The sequence below is a fragment of the Artemia sp. Qi Xiang Cuo genome, chromosome 17 (assembly GCF_049724085.1).
Source record: "Artemia sp. Qi Xiang Cuo chromosome 17, ASM4972408v1, whole genome shotgun sequence".
Taxonomy (NCBI): domain Eukaryota; kingdom Metazoa; phylum Arthropoda; class Branchiopoda; order Anostraca; family Artemiidae; genus Artemia; species Artemia sp. Qi Xiang Cuo.
Genome location: NC_142810.1, coordinates 60,197,455 through 60,216,679, shown reverse-complemented (window position 1 = coordinate 60,216,679; position 19,225 = coordinate 60,197,455). Strand labels below are relative to the sequence as shown.

The 19,225-nt window shown below is 38.4% G+C and overlaps 1 protein-coding gene across 8 annotated transcripts in view; it reads left to right on the top strand.

Annotated features, from left to right (window-relative positions):
- LOC148942426 (protein argonaute-2-like) overlaps nt 1-19,225 on the top strand; it is a 122,691-nt gene that overhangs the window by 78,576 nt on the left and 24,890 nt on the right. For all 8 annotated transcript variants that reach the window (XM_089103509.1, XM_089103508.1, XM_089103507.1 and 5 more), the window contains 3 exons: nt 5,845-6,036; nt 7,008-7,174; nt 16,004-16,191. In XM_089103509.1, coding sequence (XP_088959635.1) covers nt 5,845-6,036; nt 7,008-7,174; nt 16,004-16,191 — 547 coding nt within the window. The remainder of the gene's footprint in view (nt 1-5,844; nt 6,037-7,007; nt 7,175-16,003; nt 16,192-19,225) is intronic.

Genomic DNA, 19,225 nt, shown 5'->3' with positions numbered 1-19,225 from the left:
ACCATAATCATAGTCTTATCCAATTTATGTCGTTGACGATGGATTTTGACTTGACGTTAGAAGACTTAAATAACGACCGGATTATTGAGAGGTTAGGCCATCGTCATAGTCTTATCCAATTTATGACGTTGACGCTGGATTTTGACGTTGATGTTAGAAGACTTAAATACGACCGGATTATTGAGAGACTAGGCCATCATCGTAGTCTTATCCATTTTTTCAGTGATTTTTTTTATGTGGTTCACTATTTAAATTTATTGTGCAGTGGGTTAAAAATAAGTTATTATTATTATAATTTAATAATAATAATTCTTTTGGCTAAAATGAAGATAGACTCCTGGATATACAGCAAAATGTGTTGTAGTGAAAGCTCTTTTATTCCAGCATTTTGCTATCAGTTAAAAACTTATCAACATCAAGTTGTACTAAATTTATTGAAAATTGTAAAAATAATTTTTTTTATCGAAAGGTCTTCGTCAGGCCGGACATATATGGCAACCGCAATGTTTGAGGGATGACGGATGCATGGTATCCAGAAGCATGACGGATATCGTCATGCGAGATATATATGGCATCCGACAATGTTTATTACGTCACTATTTTTGTTGATACAAACTTCTTTCTATAAGTATGAGCATTAGTGCGTGCGAAAAGCACCAAAATACTTCCGTGTTTGAGGATAACACCAAAATTGGGTGAGATGTTCTTTCGAGCATGCTCTTTAATGTTGCTTGATTACGCAAGCGAAATTTTTCCTCGGAACGCCGTTAGGTGGCTTGCAGTCCAAGATGGCGAGTTTCTCAAAATGAGAAGGCATGGCCGTTCAAATAGGATAGTATGGGGTGATCAATGACACAGGCTCCGAATATGAGCTTAAAAATAACATAAGTTGTGCCTGGGTTCCGCTAGGTACCTCAAATCCAAGTTGGTGGTCGAAAATATGAGTTTGTCTAAATGAAAAGATATGACCACTCAAATAGGCTAGTATGGGGTAGTCGATGGCAGAAGTTCCGAATATGAACCTAAAACTAACCTAAGTTGCACCGTAGTGTTGCTAGGTGTTTCAGATTCAAGATGGCGGTCGAAAAAATACAAATTTCATTAAAACAAGAAGTAATGACTTCAAATGGGCGGATAAGGAGCAATTGATACTTTCAGATTCTGAAAACACGTAGGCTATATGCACATAAATATACCATAGTTGTACTGTTGATCCGCTTGGGGTCTAAAATCGAAGATGGTGGAAGAAAATGTCAGTTTTACGAATCGCGCGAGGTTCCTGATCCCAATGTCATTAATATAGCAGTTTTAAATATCGTTCTGTCACTCTGAAACGCCTAATAGTAGCACAGTCCGTACAGTACAAATTGCGTTAGTATGAGATCAAGTGGCGTCCAATTTCTGGCCTTTGTTTACATTTGCTAAACCAAAATCAGTTAAATACGTGTTCACTCTTCATCTCTTTATCTATTGTAAATGAATCAACAGAAGTTAAACGAATGGATTTAAGAAATATATTTTATCAGGAACACAAAGAGATCAATCGAATCTTCTCGTAAAAAAAAAGTCCCATGTTCAACAATTAAAACACTTTGATTTGCAAAAGCATACTGGACTACAGTCAAGGTCAAATTTCCTGCAGCTCTGTCTCCTTTCACACCCTTTTTTGTAACCACAACGCACTGTCTCGCGACAGACTTTTGACGTTGGTGAAAGGGAACCTAACCAATTGGGAAGCCACTTTCCATCGGTACCTCTGACCCAGCCAAATCAGAAAAACTGGGAAAGGTGGGTGTTGATTCCAGGCTGTGACTCCACACATGACCTGACTGTAGTGCAGCTCTAAGGATATGTTGTAAAAGTGAAGCACTAGCTGGAGGAAGCCTCTGCATGTTCTTGGTCTTTCGTCGTAGAAAGGTTTCTTTCCTAAATTCATTCACGTCGTTGCAGTCTTGTTTTACGTCGTATGTCTTCATGACAAAGCGTTCAAGGTTGTATACTTGCAGTTCTGTTGTTTGGGAAGGCTGGTTCTTTAGTTGAGGTAAAGTCTCCGTCAGTCCTGGTATATTTTTCCAAGTCGCAAGGAACTGCCTCTTTGAGTGGTGGATAAAAGAAGAAAGGGTGTCACATCCTGTAAATGCGTGGAAGAACGAAAGTGCTTCTGATTGCATCGGCCCGAGCAAGCGAGCTATTTCGTGAATGGGAACGTACTTTATGTTGGTATCGATACCAAACGCAGTAAAAAGTTTGGATACTCCAATGCGATCAAACCATGAGGTCGCAATCACAAGCTGATCGGTGGACAAACCTTTTTTTTTTAGGAAAGGTTTGCTGCTATATTAATGTTTTTTTTTTTTGCTTTGTGTCAATGGTTGCTCGGTTGCTACTTAAGAGCTAAAAATGGGCAGATGCAAGTTTAATAGCGCATGGTAAAAAAAAAGAGGACAATACTAAGGGCTTGGATGGTGATTGGTGTGTAGGCAGTGTTAATAGTGACGAAGAAGCTTTCTGCAAAGTGTGTAACAAGAGCTTTATGTTCATTAGAGGATGGAACTCTATAATCTAACACTCAGACGGCGAAAAGCATGTTTCGAATCTTAGAGCGAAATTGGACCCGCTCCAGCTTGTCTTGCAGACAACTAGCTCGTCAAACCCCGAAATAAATTCGATTTCTAGAAAGGACCAGGTCCTAAAGTCAGAGCTCATTTGGGCCATGAATAATGTCATCCGTGATATGAGCACTGCTCCCTGCTATGGCATTGCGAACATTTTTAAAGCTATGTTCCCTGGTGAAGTGTCGGCGGAACTCAGCCTTGGAGAGTCCAAGGTATCATACCTCATAACAGAGGCGCTGTCGCCCCATTTTCGCAAGGACCTTCTACGCGACATTGGATCTTCTTACTTGGCGTTGCTTTACGATGAGACTACAAATGCCAAAGGTGCAAAGGAGTTGAATATCATGATTAGATACTGGTCGGAGACCGAAGAAAGAGTCTCTGTACGCCACCTACAGTCCTTTTTCATAGGACACGCAAAAGCGGAAGATTTAAAGCAGCACCTACTACAAGCTCTAAAGAATGCTAACCTTGATCTCCGTCAAGTCTTGATGATGAGGAGTGACGGACCTAATGTCAACAAGAAAGTTCGGAGGCTATTTGATTCCGAAATTAGAACTGTGCGCAGCGACCGAGACCTAGGTGATATTGGGACAGGCAACATACACATAGTCTACAACGCTTTTTTGAAAGATTTGGACCATTACGGATCCGAGTTTCTGATTTTGCGATTCGAATTTTCTACTTATTTAGTGGTTGGCCTGCCCGTTTAGAAGACTTTGGTACCATCCAGAAGAATCTCAAGCTTCCTCTACATCGTTTCCTGAAACATGTGCCAAGTCGATGGCTAACCCTCGTTATTTCAGCTGAGAGACTTGATGAGCAATGGGATGCTCTCGATGAGTATTTCCTGAAATTCATCCCTAAGAAAAGACCAGAATTGATGAAGTCTAGCGGATACCGAGAGTTATATAGCAGTCTCCAGTGTACCACAACCAAAGCGTTAGGCCTCTTTGTCATATCTTTCGGAAAGCTATTTGCTCAGTTCACAGAGTTCTTTCAACGTGATGAACCACTTATCCACATTCTGTATGACGGAATGCGTATACTAGTAATGATGACCACCAGCCGTTTTGTCAAGCAAAGTGCTTTGCCTGATATTCAGAAGGGAAAAAAAAAACACTTTTTCTGAACTCTCCCATTCAAGTGGGGATTTTCTTCCATCCGATAAAGTAGCATGCGATGACGGTGTGGAAGAATGCCTGTCGAAGGTACAACAAGTTGATGCTCTGAACTTCAGAAGTAGTGCCAGAACCTGTCCGCTTGCCGCCATATTGAAGAGAAATCACTAGGTCAATGTGCCCTTCAGCATTTCCGGTGCCTGCTGCTGGATGATTCGAATCCTGAGGCAAGAACAAGCGACTTTGTGAAAATCGTTGGATTTATGACTTTCCATGGGAATACTGAAGCTGCCATTGACAAATGGAACTTGCTCCAGCTGGAACCGAGTTTGCCTAAGAACATGACTTCAGCGAGGATTGATGTTTTATGGAACTCGGTTTTTACACTAAAAAACCATCAAGAACAGACAAATTTCCCCTTGTTTCAAAGATAGTAAAAGCATTTCTCAGCATGTCGCATGGGGACGCTGACGTTGGTCAGGATTTTTCCTAATCAGGACAGATCAATAACGTAGAAAAATCGTTGATGAGAGTCAAAATGCTCAATGCTAGACTGATAGTCTCTGACGCTCTAAAGAAGTTTGTGAACAAGCCCGAGATAGTCCCTATTACCAGAGAGCTGTTGAATTTGGGGCGAAATGCGTGCCAGAGCTATAAACTGTACCTGGAAGCTGAGCGATCTAGACAGGCTGAAGAGGAGTCCAAAAAGAAAGAAGAAGATTAGAAAAAAAGAGGATGTTATCTGAGAAGAAGACCATTGAACACCTGGAAAAAGATTTGGTTGAGAAGATGTCAGTTGAAAAGGAGAAGAGACAAGTAGTAGAAAGGCTTCTTCAAGAAGCTAATGAGAAGCTAAAAAAAAAACCATAGATGCCAAAGACTTTGTAGAAATAAGCCTCGCACAAAGTATGATCGAGGCGTTGAGCCGGAAGATGCGCAAAGAAGATGAGGAGCCAGAGAGGTTGAGCGGATACAGAGCAGGGTAAACAAACGAAAGTCGTCCTTAATTTCGTCATATTTTGCCAAAAAAAGGAACAAGTAGAGTGGACTTTTTTTTACTATTTTATTTTGTAATTTTATACAAATTAAATGCATTTTACTGAACTCATGAAAAAAAAAAAAACAAGAATAATATGTGCACCAGTAATGAAAACACCAACTGCCACTTTTTGTGTCCACGGACAGTTTCTGTGGTGCACATATTGTAAATTTAGGTTCATAAAAAGAGCAATCAAAGGTTTTCTAAAGTTCATATTTCTGTGGTCAAAAGTTCATAATTTTCACACAAAAATCTAGTGGGAGGCCTGCCTATCAGATTAAAGCTAACTGGCCTATTAACGTACCAAAATATTCTTAAGCTTACCGAGTTCTGCTTTGTGCTTACTAGATTTTGCCTTAAAATAATTCAATCAATTATACCAATTATTAAATTTTATTTGAAATTTTCTTCTTTTTAAATGGCCAGACTGGTATTTTTTTTAATCCCTATCTTCCCATGTTAAATCAATAAAACGTCTAACCTCCATATTTCGTAATTCCCTCATCTACAAAGCTGTAGAAGATTGTAGCTTCAACTACAAAAGGAGAGGTATTAGAAAAATGGATATGAAGTGGGAACAAATATTACACATTATTAGCATTTCCTAAGGACTTATTAGTTGCGCACTTATCTAGTAAAAAAACAAACAAATATTTGTAGACAGAACAAACGTCCCAGTAGCACAGTTGTCGCTATCCTAATGCACTGCCAGGAGTGCTTTTTGCCGTCGAGGAAAAATCACCCGACGCTCCCCGTATTTGCACTAGATTTAACTGCTTACCCATTTGAAAGTGGGTGAATATACCGCGAAAACAATAGCGACGGGAAATCGAAGAATAATAAATACAGTTTTTACATTATGCGGAATATAAATAATGCTCATGCAAACCAATTGCAAAGGAGGGGGAGGGGGTAAAACACATTATTAGTATTTAAGTGAAAATGAAGTCATCAAGCTTAGGGGGAAAAATTGACCATATACTAAAAAGAAACTGCACTATGGTCTTACTCTTTACACTGAATGATTGTTTTAAATATGTTTTTTTTTTATATTTTTCCCTTTTTCAAGTGCTGTACAATCAAACCTGGTCAAGTAATGCGAGGTAAGCTAAATGATATCCAAACAAGTGAAATGATTAAGGCTGCAGCAAAACCACCGGCTCAAAGGAAGAAAAGAATTGAAGAGTCAATTCACAAAATGCAAGGATGTGGCCCTGTGGCCAAAAACTTCGGAATTTCGATGTCAAACCAAATGGCCCAGGTATTTATATATTATTTCAGCAACCTACTACACATAAATTATTATAGTGCAGCACTAAGAAAGTGGCAACAATGCTAACACTAATAAAATGATATTACAAAGGTTTATATTTAATATGATAATATTATATATTATTACTACTAATTACTCACTGCATCATCAAGCCGCTTGAGGCCAACACGGCTACCCACGGTCCTCCTCCATCCAAATCTTTTCAAAGCCTCGCTCTTTGTACCCTCCCACGAAGTTCCCATTTTCCTTAAATCTTTCTTACGTCATCCTCCCACCATCGTCGTAATCCATCCCCCCAGTTCAGCCCAGCTTTAAATGGGTTTCTGGAGAAATCCAGGGAAGATAAGCAGGAAGGTTGTGCAAAAGCAGAGGATGGCCGGCACCCACTCCCCATTGCACTTACTGGCTGAAGAAACGGAACGGAGATCAGCCCCGCCGGTTTGGATCTTAAGGGTCTAGTGTCGTCAAACTTGCTTTTACTAAGTATTAAAATCGTGGGTTTTTACCAAGAGCATCTGACAGTATGCAGAAGGGTGGGAGCGGGTGTATGTCGAAAAAAAATCTCAACGCCATCTAGCATTCGGCGATACCTGGCATTTTTTTAGTGCAATAATAAGAATAATTTATTCAATTTGTGTAGTTTATAAAATTAATGCAGCAGTTCGTGACAGAAAAAAATGATTGCAAAAAGTGTCACCAAATTTTATTTAGTGTTTATGGGGCTTTTTTCGCCGAAACTACCGCCAGCGTCCCCTCTCATAGTTACCTATAAGTAACGATTGTTTTATGAATTGTGAAAAAAAAGGTGTATTCTTCTGTTAGCATGTGAAACCATTGCCTGTTGACATTCATAACGTAGTTATTTTATCTAATAATTGGCCTGCTGTTACAGACACTTACAAAGTATATAAAGTAAAATTGACTTTTGTTTTTGAAAAATTAAGACTTTTTTGTTCTAGGTTGACGGCCGAATTTTAGAAGCTCCCAGAGTGACAGTTGGAAACAGCCAACAGGTGATTCCGAGAGATGGCAAATGGGATATGCGTAATAAAAAGTTTCTGTTCCCTGCTGCTCTCGAACATTGGGGAGTTTTGGACGTCTCAAGGACCAAGGACTTCGAATTAAAGTGAGTTTTTTCTTCTTGTTATATGCATATATGTAGTCACTATTAATAATAACCGATAATAAGTAGAAATTAGTTGGATGCATTTAACCAAATTTATTTAATTAAAAGACTATAAGTTGAAAACCACCAGTCAAAATCACCCTGTAAATTCTGGATGAAGTGAATGATTGAGATAAACGAATGAAAATTGGCGTTGTTTAGCTTTCCATATTTGCAATTTGTGAAAAGTGGTTTGACCGAGATTTATGAGATGAGAATTGGACAGGTTCGGAGAGCGAATATAGGCTGAGGTTTTCTAGTTCCATATTCAAATCATGAGCCTTTTGGTTTTAAAACAAGCAACAAATTTCACGCCTTTCTTCATGTGGTGAATCAATGACCTCATGAAATGTCTATTAATTGGGAAACCCCGCCCCGCCATAGCAAGTCAATTCGTCTGTGAGGAAGGGGTTCGACTCCTGGCTTCGCCGGTTATTTGGTTTAGAAAGAGGGTCAGTGGTGTGATTTTAACCCCGGCCAGAGCCAACCGAGCTCCAAATGTGTACATAGAGAAATCTGGGGAAGGTAAACAGGAAGATTATTCGAAAGCACAGGGTTGGCTGTCCCCTAACCTAATTGCACTTCTTGGCAAAAGGTCTTTGAAAAGTAGATCAGCACCGCTGTTAATGACTGTAGAGTCCAATGTCGTATTCTCTACCTTCTTTGCCTTAGTTTTAAATGTCAGCTTTTCTTTCCATTGGAAACTCTACTGGCATTGTTAACAAAAATAGCTTATTGCAGTGCAGTTACGTCACTAATAGCTTATTGCACGTCACTAATAGCTTACTGTATGTAACTAATTACGTCACTAATAGCTTATTGCAGTGCTTATTGCAGTGCAGTGGGCTATTGATTATGCGGAAATCAGTAAAGTAATGAGGAAAAAATAAAATCTGGATTCTTTAAATTGGTTTAGTGGGAACTTCCCACTTCCAAATGGGAAATTCCCAGATGTCTTAAAAGAGTAGAAAGACCAGGGATCTCAGTTTAACAAAAAAATAACTTCAATTAAGCAATTAAGCAATTTAGTAACCTCAATGAAGCAATTAAAATAATGCAATTAAGTAGTTTTACGCTTAATGCGTGCCAAGTTAGAAAATAAGGAGCTTCTGTGAAAATGAGCCAATAATAAGCAAACGTATATATCCTCATAGGGCTCTAGAAGTGTAATTTTTTCTGATTTTCTGATTAAAGATTAAAAATTTCAAGTTGATTTACCTACAAAAACATTTTTTGGAAAGACAATTTAGACTATATTGTTACTTTTATTGCTTAATATTCACTGTTTTAATTTTCTACACTTCTATTATTTATTTTATTTAATCTCACTAGCCTGTATTTTTTAGCCTGACAATGACCTGTTTAAACATAGTGGTTGTATCACCCTTATTGCTCAATGATCAGGTGCACATAAAGTGGGCGTTGCAACCGTTTGGATGGGCTTGTTTGTAAACAAGAAAAGTTTCTGCTTGTCTTTTCACGATTCAATTGCTGCAAGAATGGAGAATTTGCACAAGGAAAAGATATAGATGAAAATCGCAGTAAATCCCGATTTTTAGGCATTACTAGACCGAAAACTGAACCAGGGTGTAAAATTAGACCAAAAACTGAACCAGGGGGTATCCATTTTGATGTCCTTGGTACTTCAAAGCGCAAAAGAGTAAGAATCGTTTATTGGTGTCTAGTGTTAGGGGCTAAATAGACATATCCCTTTTCATAGGCAGCACAATCGCGCTGTCTGAATAAAGAACAATGTTGACACAACGTATTATTATAAATTTCTTTAATACCAGGGCACTTTGAATCAAAGGAGTTGTCGTAGAAACTTCGAAAAGGGCTCATTCGATTGGAAATTGGAATGGCTAGTGCTCTTTTTATGGTCGAAAGTGATTGGAAAGCTGCTGATTGGAAGATAGCCATTTTGTTCCTCGCAGTTTAAAGTTCAGGAAATTATACCTTTGATTAGAACACTCCCCCCACAATCTTCAGGGCAAGGGTTATAAGTTATACTCTGGGGGCACATAAGTTTTTATTGAAATATTTGTCGTAGAAACTTGAAAAAGGGCTCATTCCAGTGGAAATTAAAAGGGCTATTGCCATTTTTTAATAGTCTCGAAAGTGATTTGAGGCCAACTAACCCCCCTGTCACGCTCACCTTTTCCACAAACACATCCAATTCAAAATTTCTCAGGGCAAGGGTTGTATGTTATGCCCTGGGGGCATATAAGGTTTTATACAAAACAATGTTGTAGAAACTTCAAAAAAGGCTCATTCAATTAGAAATTGAAAGGGCTAGTGACCTTTTAATAGTCGAAAGTGAATGAAGGGCGACTAACCCCTCTCACGCCCACCATTTTCCCCAAACGCTTCCAATCAAATTTTTGAGATATTCATTTTGTTCAACGTAGTCGAAAGTTCTGGAAATTAGGTCTTTTAGGATGATAAGCCCATCAGAGCCCTCAGTGCAAGGGTTAGTCGAAAGTGAGGGGAGAGTAATTAACCCCCCTCTCATGCCCACCATTTCCCCAAACACATTCAATCACAGTTTCGACGAAGCTATTTTGTTCAACGTAGTTGAAAGTTCTGTAAAATATGTATTTAAGGATGACACACCCCAGAGCCCCCAGGCCAAAGGTTGTGAGTTATGCCCTGGAGGCATGTAAGGTTTTTATAGGTAGTTGTCCTAAAAACTTCAAAGGGGGCTCATTCAATTGGAAATTGAGAGGGCTAGAGGGCCCTTGCTAATAGTCGAAAGTGATTGGAGAGTGACTAACGCCCCTCTCACGCCCACCATTTTCCCAAACACATCCAATCAAAATTTTGATATAGCCGTTTTGTTTAACATAGTTGAAAGTACTGGAAATTATGTCTTAGAGGATGACAACCCCCCCCCCCCCCGCCCCCTCAGCCCTTAAGGTAAGGTTTGTAATTTATGTCCTGGGGGCATATAAGGGGTTTATAGAAAGCTTTGTCGTATAAACTAAAAAAAAAGCTCATTCGATTGGAAATCGAAAGCTCTAGTGCCCTTTTTAATAGTCGAAAGCGATTGGAAGACTTGAAATTTTTCATAGCCAGCGCGCTAGCGCTGCCTAAGTAAAAAACAATGTGGGCACAATGTGTTTTTTTTTTGTTTTTGTTTTTTCTCCATACCCGGGCACTTTGTATCAAAGGAGTTGTCGTAGAAACTTCGAAAAGGGCTCATTCGATTGGAAATTGGAGTGGCTTATGCCCTTTCTAATAGTAGAAAGTGATTAGAGGGCACCTCGGCCCCCCCCCCCCCACGCCTATCGTTCCCCCAAACACATCCAATCAAAAGTTTGAGATAGTGATTTTGTTCAGCGTAGTTGATTTCCCGATAGAAAATATGTTTTTGAGGAGGAAACTCCCCCACAACCCTTAGGGCAAGGGCTTTAACTTATGCCCTGGGGGCATATAAGGTTTTTATAGAAGGCGTTGTCCGAGAAATTTCAAAACAGACTCATTCGATTGGAAATTCAAAGGGCTAGTACCCTTTTTAATAGTCGAAAGTGATTGGAGGGCAACTAGCCCCCGCTCCTTCCCTACGCCCTTCATTCCCCCAAACACATCCAATCAAAATTTTAAGATAGCCATTTTGTTCAGCATAGTTGATTCCCAGATAGAAAATATGTTTTGAGGAGGACACTCCCCCACAACCCTCAGGGCAAGAGTTTTAAGTTATGCCCTGGGGGCATATAAGGTTTTTATAGAAGGCGGTGTCGTAGAAACTTCAAGAAATGCTCATTCGATTTGAAATTCAAAGCGCTAGTGCCCTTTTTAATTGTCGAATTTGATTGGGGGGCAATTCGCCCCCCACGCCCATCATTTCCTCAAACACATCCAATCAAAATTTTGAGATAGCCATGTTGTTCCGTGTAGTTGATTTCCATATAGAAAATTTTTCTTGTGGAGGATACTCCTCTACAGCCTTCAGGGCAAGGGTTTTAAGTTATGCCCTTGGGGCATATACGGTTTTTAAAGAAGGCGTTGTCGTAGAAACTTCAAAAAAAGCTCATTCGATCGGAAATTCAAAGGGTAAGTGCCCTTTTTAATAGTCGAAAGTGATTGGAGGGCAACTAGCCCCCCCCCCCCCACACCCATCATTCCCCCAAACACATCCATTAAGAATTTTGAGATAGCCATTTTGTTCAGCATAGTTGATTTCCAGATAGAAAACATATTTTTGAGGAGAACACTCCCCCACAACCCTTAGGGCAAGGATTATAAGTAATGCCCTGGGGGTATATAAGGTTTTTATTGAAATCTTTGTCGTAGAAACTTGAAAAGGGGCTAATTCGATTTGAAATTCAAAGGGATACTACCCTTTTTTATAGTCGAAAGTGATTTGAGGTCTACTAACTCCCCTCTCACGCCCATCTTTTCCCCAAACACATCCAATCAAAATTTTTAGATTGCCATTTTATTCAACATGGAAATTTTAGAAATTAGGTCTTCAAGAATGACAACCCCTCCCCCCACTGCCTTCAGGGCAAAGGTTGTAAGTTAAGTCCTAGGGGCATATAAAGTTTTTATTGACAGTGTTGTCGTAGAAACTTCAAAGGGCTCATTCAATTGGAAATTTAAATGGCTAGTGCCTTTTTTAATAGTTGAAAGTGATTGGATAGCGACTAGCACCCCTCTCACGCCCACCATTTTCCCAAACACGTCGAATTAAAATTTTGAGATCGATTTTGTTCAACGTAGTTGAAAGTTCTGGAAATTAGGTCTTTTAAGATGATAACCCCCCCTCAGAGCCCTCAGTAAAAGGGTTGTAAGTTATGCCCTGGGGCATATAAAGTTTTTATTGAAAGCACTGTCGCAGAAACTTAAAAAGAGCTCATTCAATTGGAAATTGAAAGGGCTAGTGCCTTTTTTAATAGTTGAAAGTGATTGGATAGCGACTAAAGCCCCTCTCAAGCCCACCATTTCCAAAACACATCGAATCAAAATTTTGATATATCCATTTTGTTCAACGTAGTTGAACGTTCTAGAAATTAGGTCTTTTAGGATGATAGATCCCTCTGTGCATGGGTTGAAAGTTGTGCCCTGGGGGCATATAAAGTTTTATTGAAAGCGTAGAAATTTCAAAAGGGCTCATTCAATTGGAAATTGAAAGGGCCTTTTTTAATAGTTAAAAGTTATTGGATAGCGATCAACGCCCCTCTCACGCCCACCATTTTCCAAAACACATCCAATCCAAATTTTGAGATATCCATTTTGTTCAACGTAGTTGAACGTTCTAGAAATTAGGTGTTTTAGGATGATAACCCCCTTAGAACCCTCAGTGCAAGGGTTGCATGTTATGCCCTGGGGGAATATAAGGTTTATATAGAAAGTTGTTGCATAAACCATAGGCATAGGATCGCGCTGCCTAAGTAAAGAACGGGGACACTCGAGAACGAGACAAGAAACGAGGGCTAAGTAAAGAGGAGAACACTCCCCCACAGTCCTCAGGGGAAGTGTATTAAGTTATGCCCGGGGAGTATAAGAACGATGTTGGCACAATAAATTATTTATTATTCTTTTCCTTTAGAACAGGACACTTCGTATCCAAGAAGTTGGCGTAGAAGTTTCAAAAAGCGCTCATTCAATTGGAAATTGGAGTAGCTTGTGCCCTTTTTAATAGTTGAAAGTGATTTGAAGATGACTAACACCCCTTCCACGCCCACCATTTCCCGAAAAACATCCAATCAAAATTTTTAGATAGCCAATTTGTTCAGTGTAGTTGATTTCCAGATAGAAATTATATTTTTGAGGATAGTCCCTGTTAGGGCAAGGGTTGTAAGTTATGCCCTGGGGGCATATAAGGTTTTTTATAGAAGGCGTTGTAGTAGAAACTTTAAAAAAGGCTCATTCGATTGGAAATTCAAAGGGCTACTGCCCTTTTAAATAGTCGAAAGTGATTAAAGGGCAACTAACCTGCCTCTCACGCCTGCCTTTCCCCAAACACATCTAATCAAAACTTTGAGATAGCCATTTTATTCAACGTAGTTTCATTTTCTGGAAATTAGGTCTTTGAGGATGACAACCCCCCAGCCCCCCACAGCCCTCAGGGCAACGGTTGTAAATCATGCCCAGGGGGCATATAAGGTTTTTATATAACACGTTTTCGTAGAAACTTCAAAAGGACTCATTCGATTGGAAATTGAAATGGCTAGTGCCCTTTTTAATAGTCGAAAGTGATTGTAAAGCAACTAACAACCCCATCCACGCCCACCATTTCCCCAAACACCTACAATAAAGATTTTGAGATAGCCATTTTGTTCCACGCAGTTCAAAGTTCAGGAAGTTATACCTTTGAGCCGGACACTCCCATCCACAGTCTTCAGGGCAAGGGTTATAAGTAATGCCCTGGGTTTATATAAGGTTTTTATTGAAATCTTTGTCTTAGAAACTTGAAAAAGGTCTCATTCGATTGGAAATTCAAACGGCTAGTGCCCTTTTTAATAGTCGAAAGTGATTTGAAGGCAACTAACCCACCTCTCAAGCCCATATTTTCTCCAAACACATCCAATCAATATTTTAGATAGTCAATTTATTCAACGTAGTTGAAAGTTTTGTAAATTAGGTCTTTAAAGATGACAACCCCTCCCGCTCCCACATCCCTCAGGGCAAGGGTTGTAAGTTATGCCCTGGGGGCGTATAAGGTTTTTATTGAAAGCGTAGAAACTTCAAAAGGGCTCATTCAATTGGAAATTGAAAGGGCTAGTGCCTTTTTTATTAATAGTTGAAAGTGATTGGAGAGCGACAAACGCCCCTCTCAACCCCTTTATTTTCCCAAACACATCCAATCAAAATTTTTAGATATCCATTTTGTTCAACGTAGTTGAAAGTTCTTGAAATTAGGTCTTTTAGGATGATAACCCCCTCAGAGCCCTCAGTGCAAGGGTTGTAAGTTATGCCCTTGGGGCATATAAAGTTTATATAGATTAGTATAACCCTTGCCCTGAGTGCTTGCCCCCAGAGCACTCAGGGCAAGGGTTGTAAGTTATGCCCTGGGGGCATATATGATTTTTATTGAAAGTTTTGGCATAGAAACTTCAAAAGGGCTCATTTGATTGGAAATTGAAAGAGCTAGGGCTATTTTTAATTGTTGAAAGTTATTGGAGTGCGACTACCGCCCCTCTCAAGCCCACCATTTCCCCAAACACATCCGATTAAAATTTTGAGATAGCCATGTTGTTTAACGTAGTTGAAAGTTCTGTAAATTCGGTCTTATAGGATGACAACCACCCTAATAGACATTAGAGTAAGGGTTGTAATTTATGCCTTGGGGGCATTTAAGGTGTTTATAGAAAGCGTTGTCGTTTCCAAAAGGGCTCATTCGATTGGAAATCGAAAGGCCTAGTGCCCTTTTTAATAGTCGACAGTGATTGGAAGGCTTGACATTTTTGTAGTAAAGATCGAAGTGGGTATAATGTATTATTTTTGTTGTTGTTGTTGTTTAGACCAGGGCACTTCATATCGAAGGAGTAGTCGTGGGAACTTCGAAAAGGGCTCATTCGATTGAACATAGAAAGGGGTGATTCCCCTTTAATAGTCGAAAGTGATTTGAGGGAAACTAATCCCCCTTCCACTCCTACCCTCCCACGCCAAACCTCCCATTTCTGCTCTTAAAATTTAACCAAATCAAAATAGTGTAAGTGTATCCAAGCTATCAAAGAAAGTAAACAGTATTTTTTTGCGAATGGTATCAAGTTTTCTATTTCAGGTCAACTAGAGGAGGTATGAAATTAAATTAAACACTACTATTTGTGTCCAGATTTTTAAAAGGGTGTACATTGTTAAAAATTGCTGAAAATTTTTCTCCAGCATACAAATAGCAGGCAAAACTATAAAGTCTTAAAAAAAACGAAAAGATTCAAAGTATTATTTACTTTTTCCCTGAAAAGACTGTAAATATAAAACGAACAGAAATTAATTTTAAAAAAAACTTTCAAAAAACCGAAAACTCAATGATTACAAATGATGATTCGATATTTTGACAAGGGATTATAACAATTCTAAAACCTTCAAAAAGAAAACCAAAAGTTTCAAGCTTAGTACACATCGTTTTTAGAAATCGGGCTAGCTCCAATAATTAAAAAATTTTGAGCGATTACAACAATTCAAAAACCTTAAAAAAGAAAGCCAAAAGTTTGAAGTTTATTACCCTTCTTATGAGAAATAGGACTAGCTATAATAATCAAATATCTGTGTACAGACTGAAGTATGAAAAGACATGAATTTGTGTAAAGAGGAAAAAACTGGTAATTGCAAAAATATTTGTATATATTTCGAAGCTTAGTCGGAATCGCTGTTAGAAACTGGACTTCCTTCGATAATCAAATATCTTTGAACAGACACGGTAGGAAAAGACGTTAAATTGATTAAAGAGCAAAAACTGGTAATTGCTATGCCACTTGGTGTTTCGCATTAATTGACATTTTTCTAGTTTGATAATCGTTTTTCTGTCAGGAAATGAGATTAGACTCTTATTATCATGCTTATTTTACAAACAACGCAAAATAAATTAATTGTTCTTGTTATTACTGTGTTGGCAAATGCCAAAGGCCAGATGGAGTTTTTCAACACTAGCGCCAGTTTTTACTGTTATAAGCTACCCATACGCTTTGTATTTATGGTTCAATGGCTCTCGCCATAACATGTTTCCGTTGTGTACGCCAATGTATTTCATGTTTATTTGGTTTTGCTTCGTCATTTCCTTTTTTTTTTTTGGTTATGACGTCATTGCCATGACATCATCGTCATCACTTCATCATTTTCTTTTAGGAAGTTTTTTGATAGACTTAAAACAATGGCAAGGTCCTTTGGCATGGCTGTAAACGACCAATGCTTTAATGCTACATGTTATGAGGATGCTAAAGCTGTTGAAAAGGCTCTCTCTGAATATCAAAGGATGAATAATAAGCTGAATTTTGTTTTCGTCATTATACCAAAAAAGGGAGCGGAAATTTATCGTAAGTACAAACTATTATTTACTTTTTTTTGCTCTTTTGAAATATTTTTTTTTCTCTTTTGATACTTTCATTTTTTTAATAATGAACTGTTTTTCCCTAAATTTTTATGTTTCTTTAGTCACTCATCTCTCTTTACCGTCTCCTTCTTGGTTTCCTTTATTTCTTTTGCTCTCTATTCCTTCCTTTCCTTTGTCATTTCCTTCACTTATTTTTTCATGCTTCCCTTTATTTTCTTCTATTTATCTTTATCCTTTTTTCCTCCATTTCTCTTCATCATTTTTTCTATTATGTCCTATTTTCTTTCATTTAGGTTATTTTTTCGTCCTTTAGTCTCTTTTCTTTCTCTTGAATCCCCTCTTATCTTCTTTTGATCTTCTTCCCCTTATCGTCTTTAACTGTAACCTTCTCTTTAACATTAATTTATTGCTAATGAAATAGATCATTCTGTAAAACAGTGATTCTAAATTTGATTGTTTGCCATTTTGTTATAATTTATTCATCGATAATACTAATGACTTATTCCAATTGTCGCAAAGGGTACTGGCAATAAAAAAAAAGTTAAAGAACTGGGACTACCCACAAAGTGCTGTCAAACAAGGATGCAAAACATCGCCATCGCACTAGATTGCTGTCAACCGTTGTTTTCACCATTTTACGGCAAATATACAAAGTATACAATACAAAAATAGGCATGTTTCAAGTTGCTAGGGTATATAGGAGTGCTGTTATTGATGTTAAAAGTAAAGATCACTATCTAGTAGTGTCGAGGGTTAATTTAAAGCAGAAATAATTGAAGGGTAACTACCTCCTGGGATGTTATGATATTGGTAGACTCCAGGATGAGAATTTGAGAGAAACTTCTAGGAACAGTTAAATACTAAACTTGAGAGATTAAAATTTGATAATGTGGAAGATGGTTGGAATAATTTTAGAAGAATAATTTGTGAAGTTGCTGAAGGTGTCTTAAGGAAGAAAGCTAGGACTGCAGCTAAGAATATTAGTGAAAAAACTTTGTGTTTAATAGAAAGGAGAAAGGACTTTTACAGGAATTATCTGAGTGATAGATCATATGTAAAGAAAATGGAGAAAACATTAAAATATGAACTAAGGAGGTGTGAAGTGGAGGCCTTCGATAAAATTGCCGAGGATCTGGAAGATGCAGCTAAACGGCCTAATAGCAAAATATTGTACTGGCATGTTAACAAATTCATAGGGAGCAGTCAATCCGGACTTGGCTCAGTTAAAGATAGGAATTGGGCCGTAATTAGCGTTAAGGAAAGAACTAAAGAGAGATGGGCCGAACATTTTGAGACTTTGCTTAACCGCGATAGAGTTGCAGGAAAATATATAGAGGAAAATGAAAAAGTTTTGATACTTTGGATGTGAAGGAAGATTTGTTTTGTGAGGAAGAATTAGCGACAGTACTTAAAGAATTAAAAAATAATAAGGCTACTGGTGCTGATAGGGTGGTAAATGAGTTTCTTAAATATGGTGACTGAGGTTAGAAATAAGTTACTGAAGATTATGAATATGATTTTTGAAAAAGGGGAAGTACCTAGCGATTCAAGGAAAACCTTAATGAAGCCACTTTATAAGAAAGGTGATAAAAGTGAGTGTGGTAATTATCGAGCCATTAGTCTGGTCTCTGTAGGTAGTAAATTACTTAGCAATATGATACTTTTTAGACTTAGAGATGCCGTAGACAAAGATTTAAGAGATGAACAGTGCGGTTTTAGAAAAGGTAGAGGATGTGTCGACAAAATTTTCCCTCTTAGGCTAATAATTGAGAAGCGCCTGAGTTTTCAAACACCTTTGGTCCTCAGTTTTATAGATTATGAGCAAGCGTTCGATTGTGTTGATAGAAGAGCTTTAGTAGCGGTTTTATCCTTGTATTGTATCCCAGACAAATACATTAAAGTGATTAGTGCTGTGTTCGAGAATAACACTGCTGTGGTTAAGGTAGGAAATGAGGTTAGCAGCTGATTTTGTATTAAATCAGGAGTGAAGCAGGGTTTACTTTATATGATTATTTTGATGGACTTTGTCTTAAGGATCACAGGAAAGGCAATGGGAGACCACGGAATCAAATAGGGAGAAAAAAGTCTCCTGGACTTAGATTATGCTGATAATTTAAGCATTCTAGATGAAAATGTGAGCAAAATGAATGACGTTCTAGAGGTTTTGCGAGTTCAGGTTGCTAGGTTTGAAACTTAGTGTTAAGAAGACTAAGTCACTAAGGCTAGGAATAAGTGAAGCTGAAAAGATGACGTTGGGTAATGAAAAGATTGATCTGGTGGGCAGCTTCACTTACCTTGGTAGTGTTATTAGTAAAGTTGGTGGGAGAAGTGAAGATGTTAAAAGTAGAATAGCCAAGGCTCAGGGTGTTTTTCCACAGTTAAATAAAGTTTGAAAGAACAAGAAGATAAGTCTGCACACCAAAATTAGTATATTAGAAGCTACAGTGATGACAGTCCTCAAATATGGCTCAGAAGCATGGGCGCTTCGAAAAGCGGATGAAGATTTACTAGATGTTTTCCAAAGAAATTACTTAAGGATTGTTCTTACTACCCGGCTGACTGACCGTATTTCAAAACAATAGGCTATACCAAAAATGTATTTCAATACCGCTCTCTAGGGCTATAATGAAAGAAAGGTTGAGGTGGCTAGGGCACATTGTGCGGATGAAGGATGACAGATTGCCGAAGATTGTTCTTTTCGGCCAACCATCTAGGGCTAAACGGAAAGCAGGTCGTTCTCGTCTGGGGTGGGACGACGTCATAAAGATTTAAAGCAAATGGGAACTTCGTTGGCGGGTGTATAAAGGGAGGCTTTGAATGGATTGGGATGGAGGAGCGTGCGCCAACACAGCTAGTGTTGGCCTCAGGTGGCTTGATGCTGCGGTGAGTTGTTAGTAGTAGTAGTTTCAAGTTAAGACATTAACTATGAAGAGTTCAATGATTTAATTCACATGAATGAATATAGTTTTCTTTATCTTTTTTTGCTACAATTTCCTTTCTGTGTTGCTAGAAATATC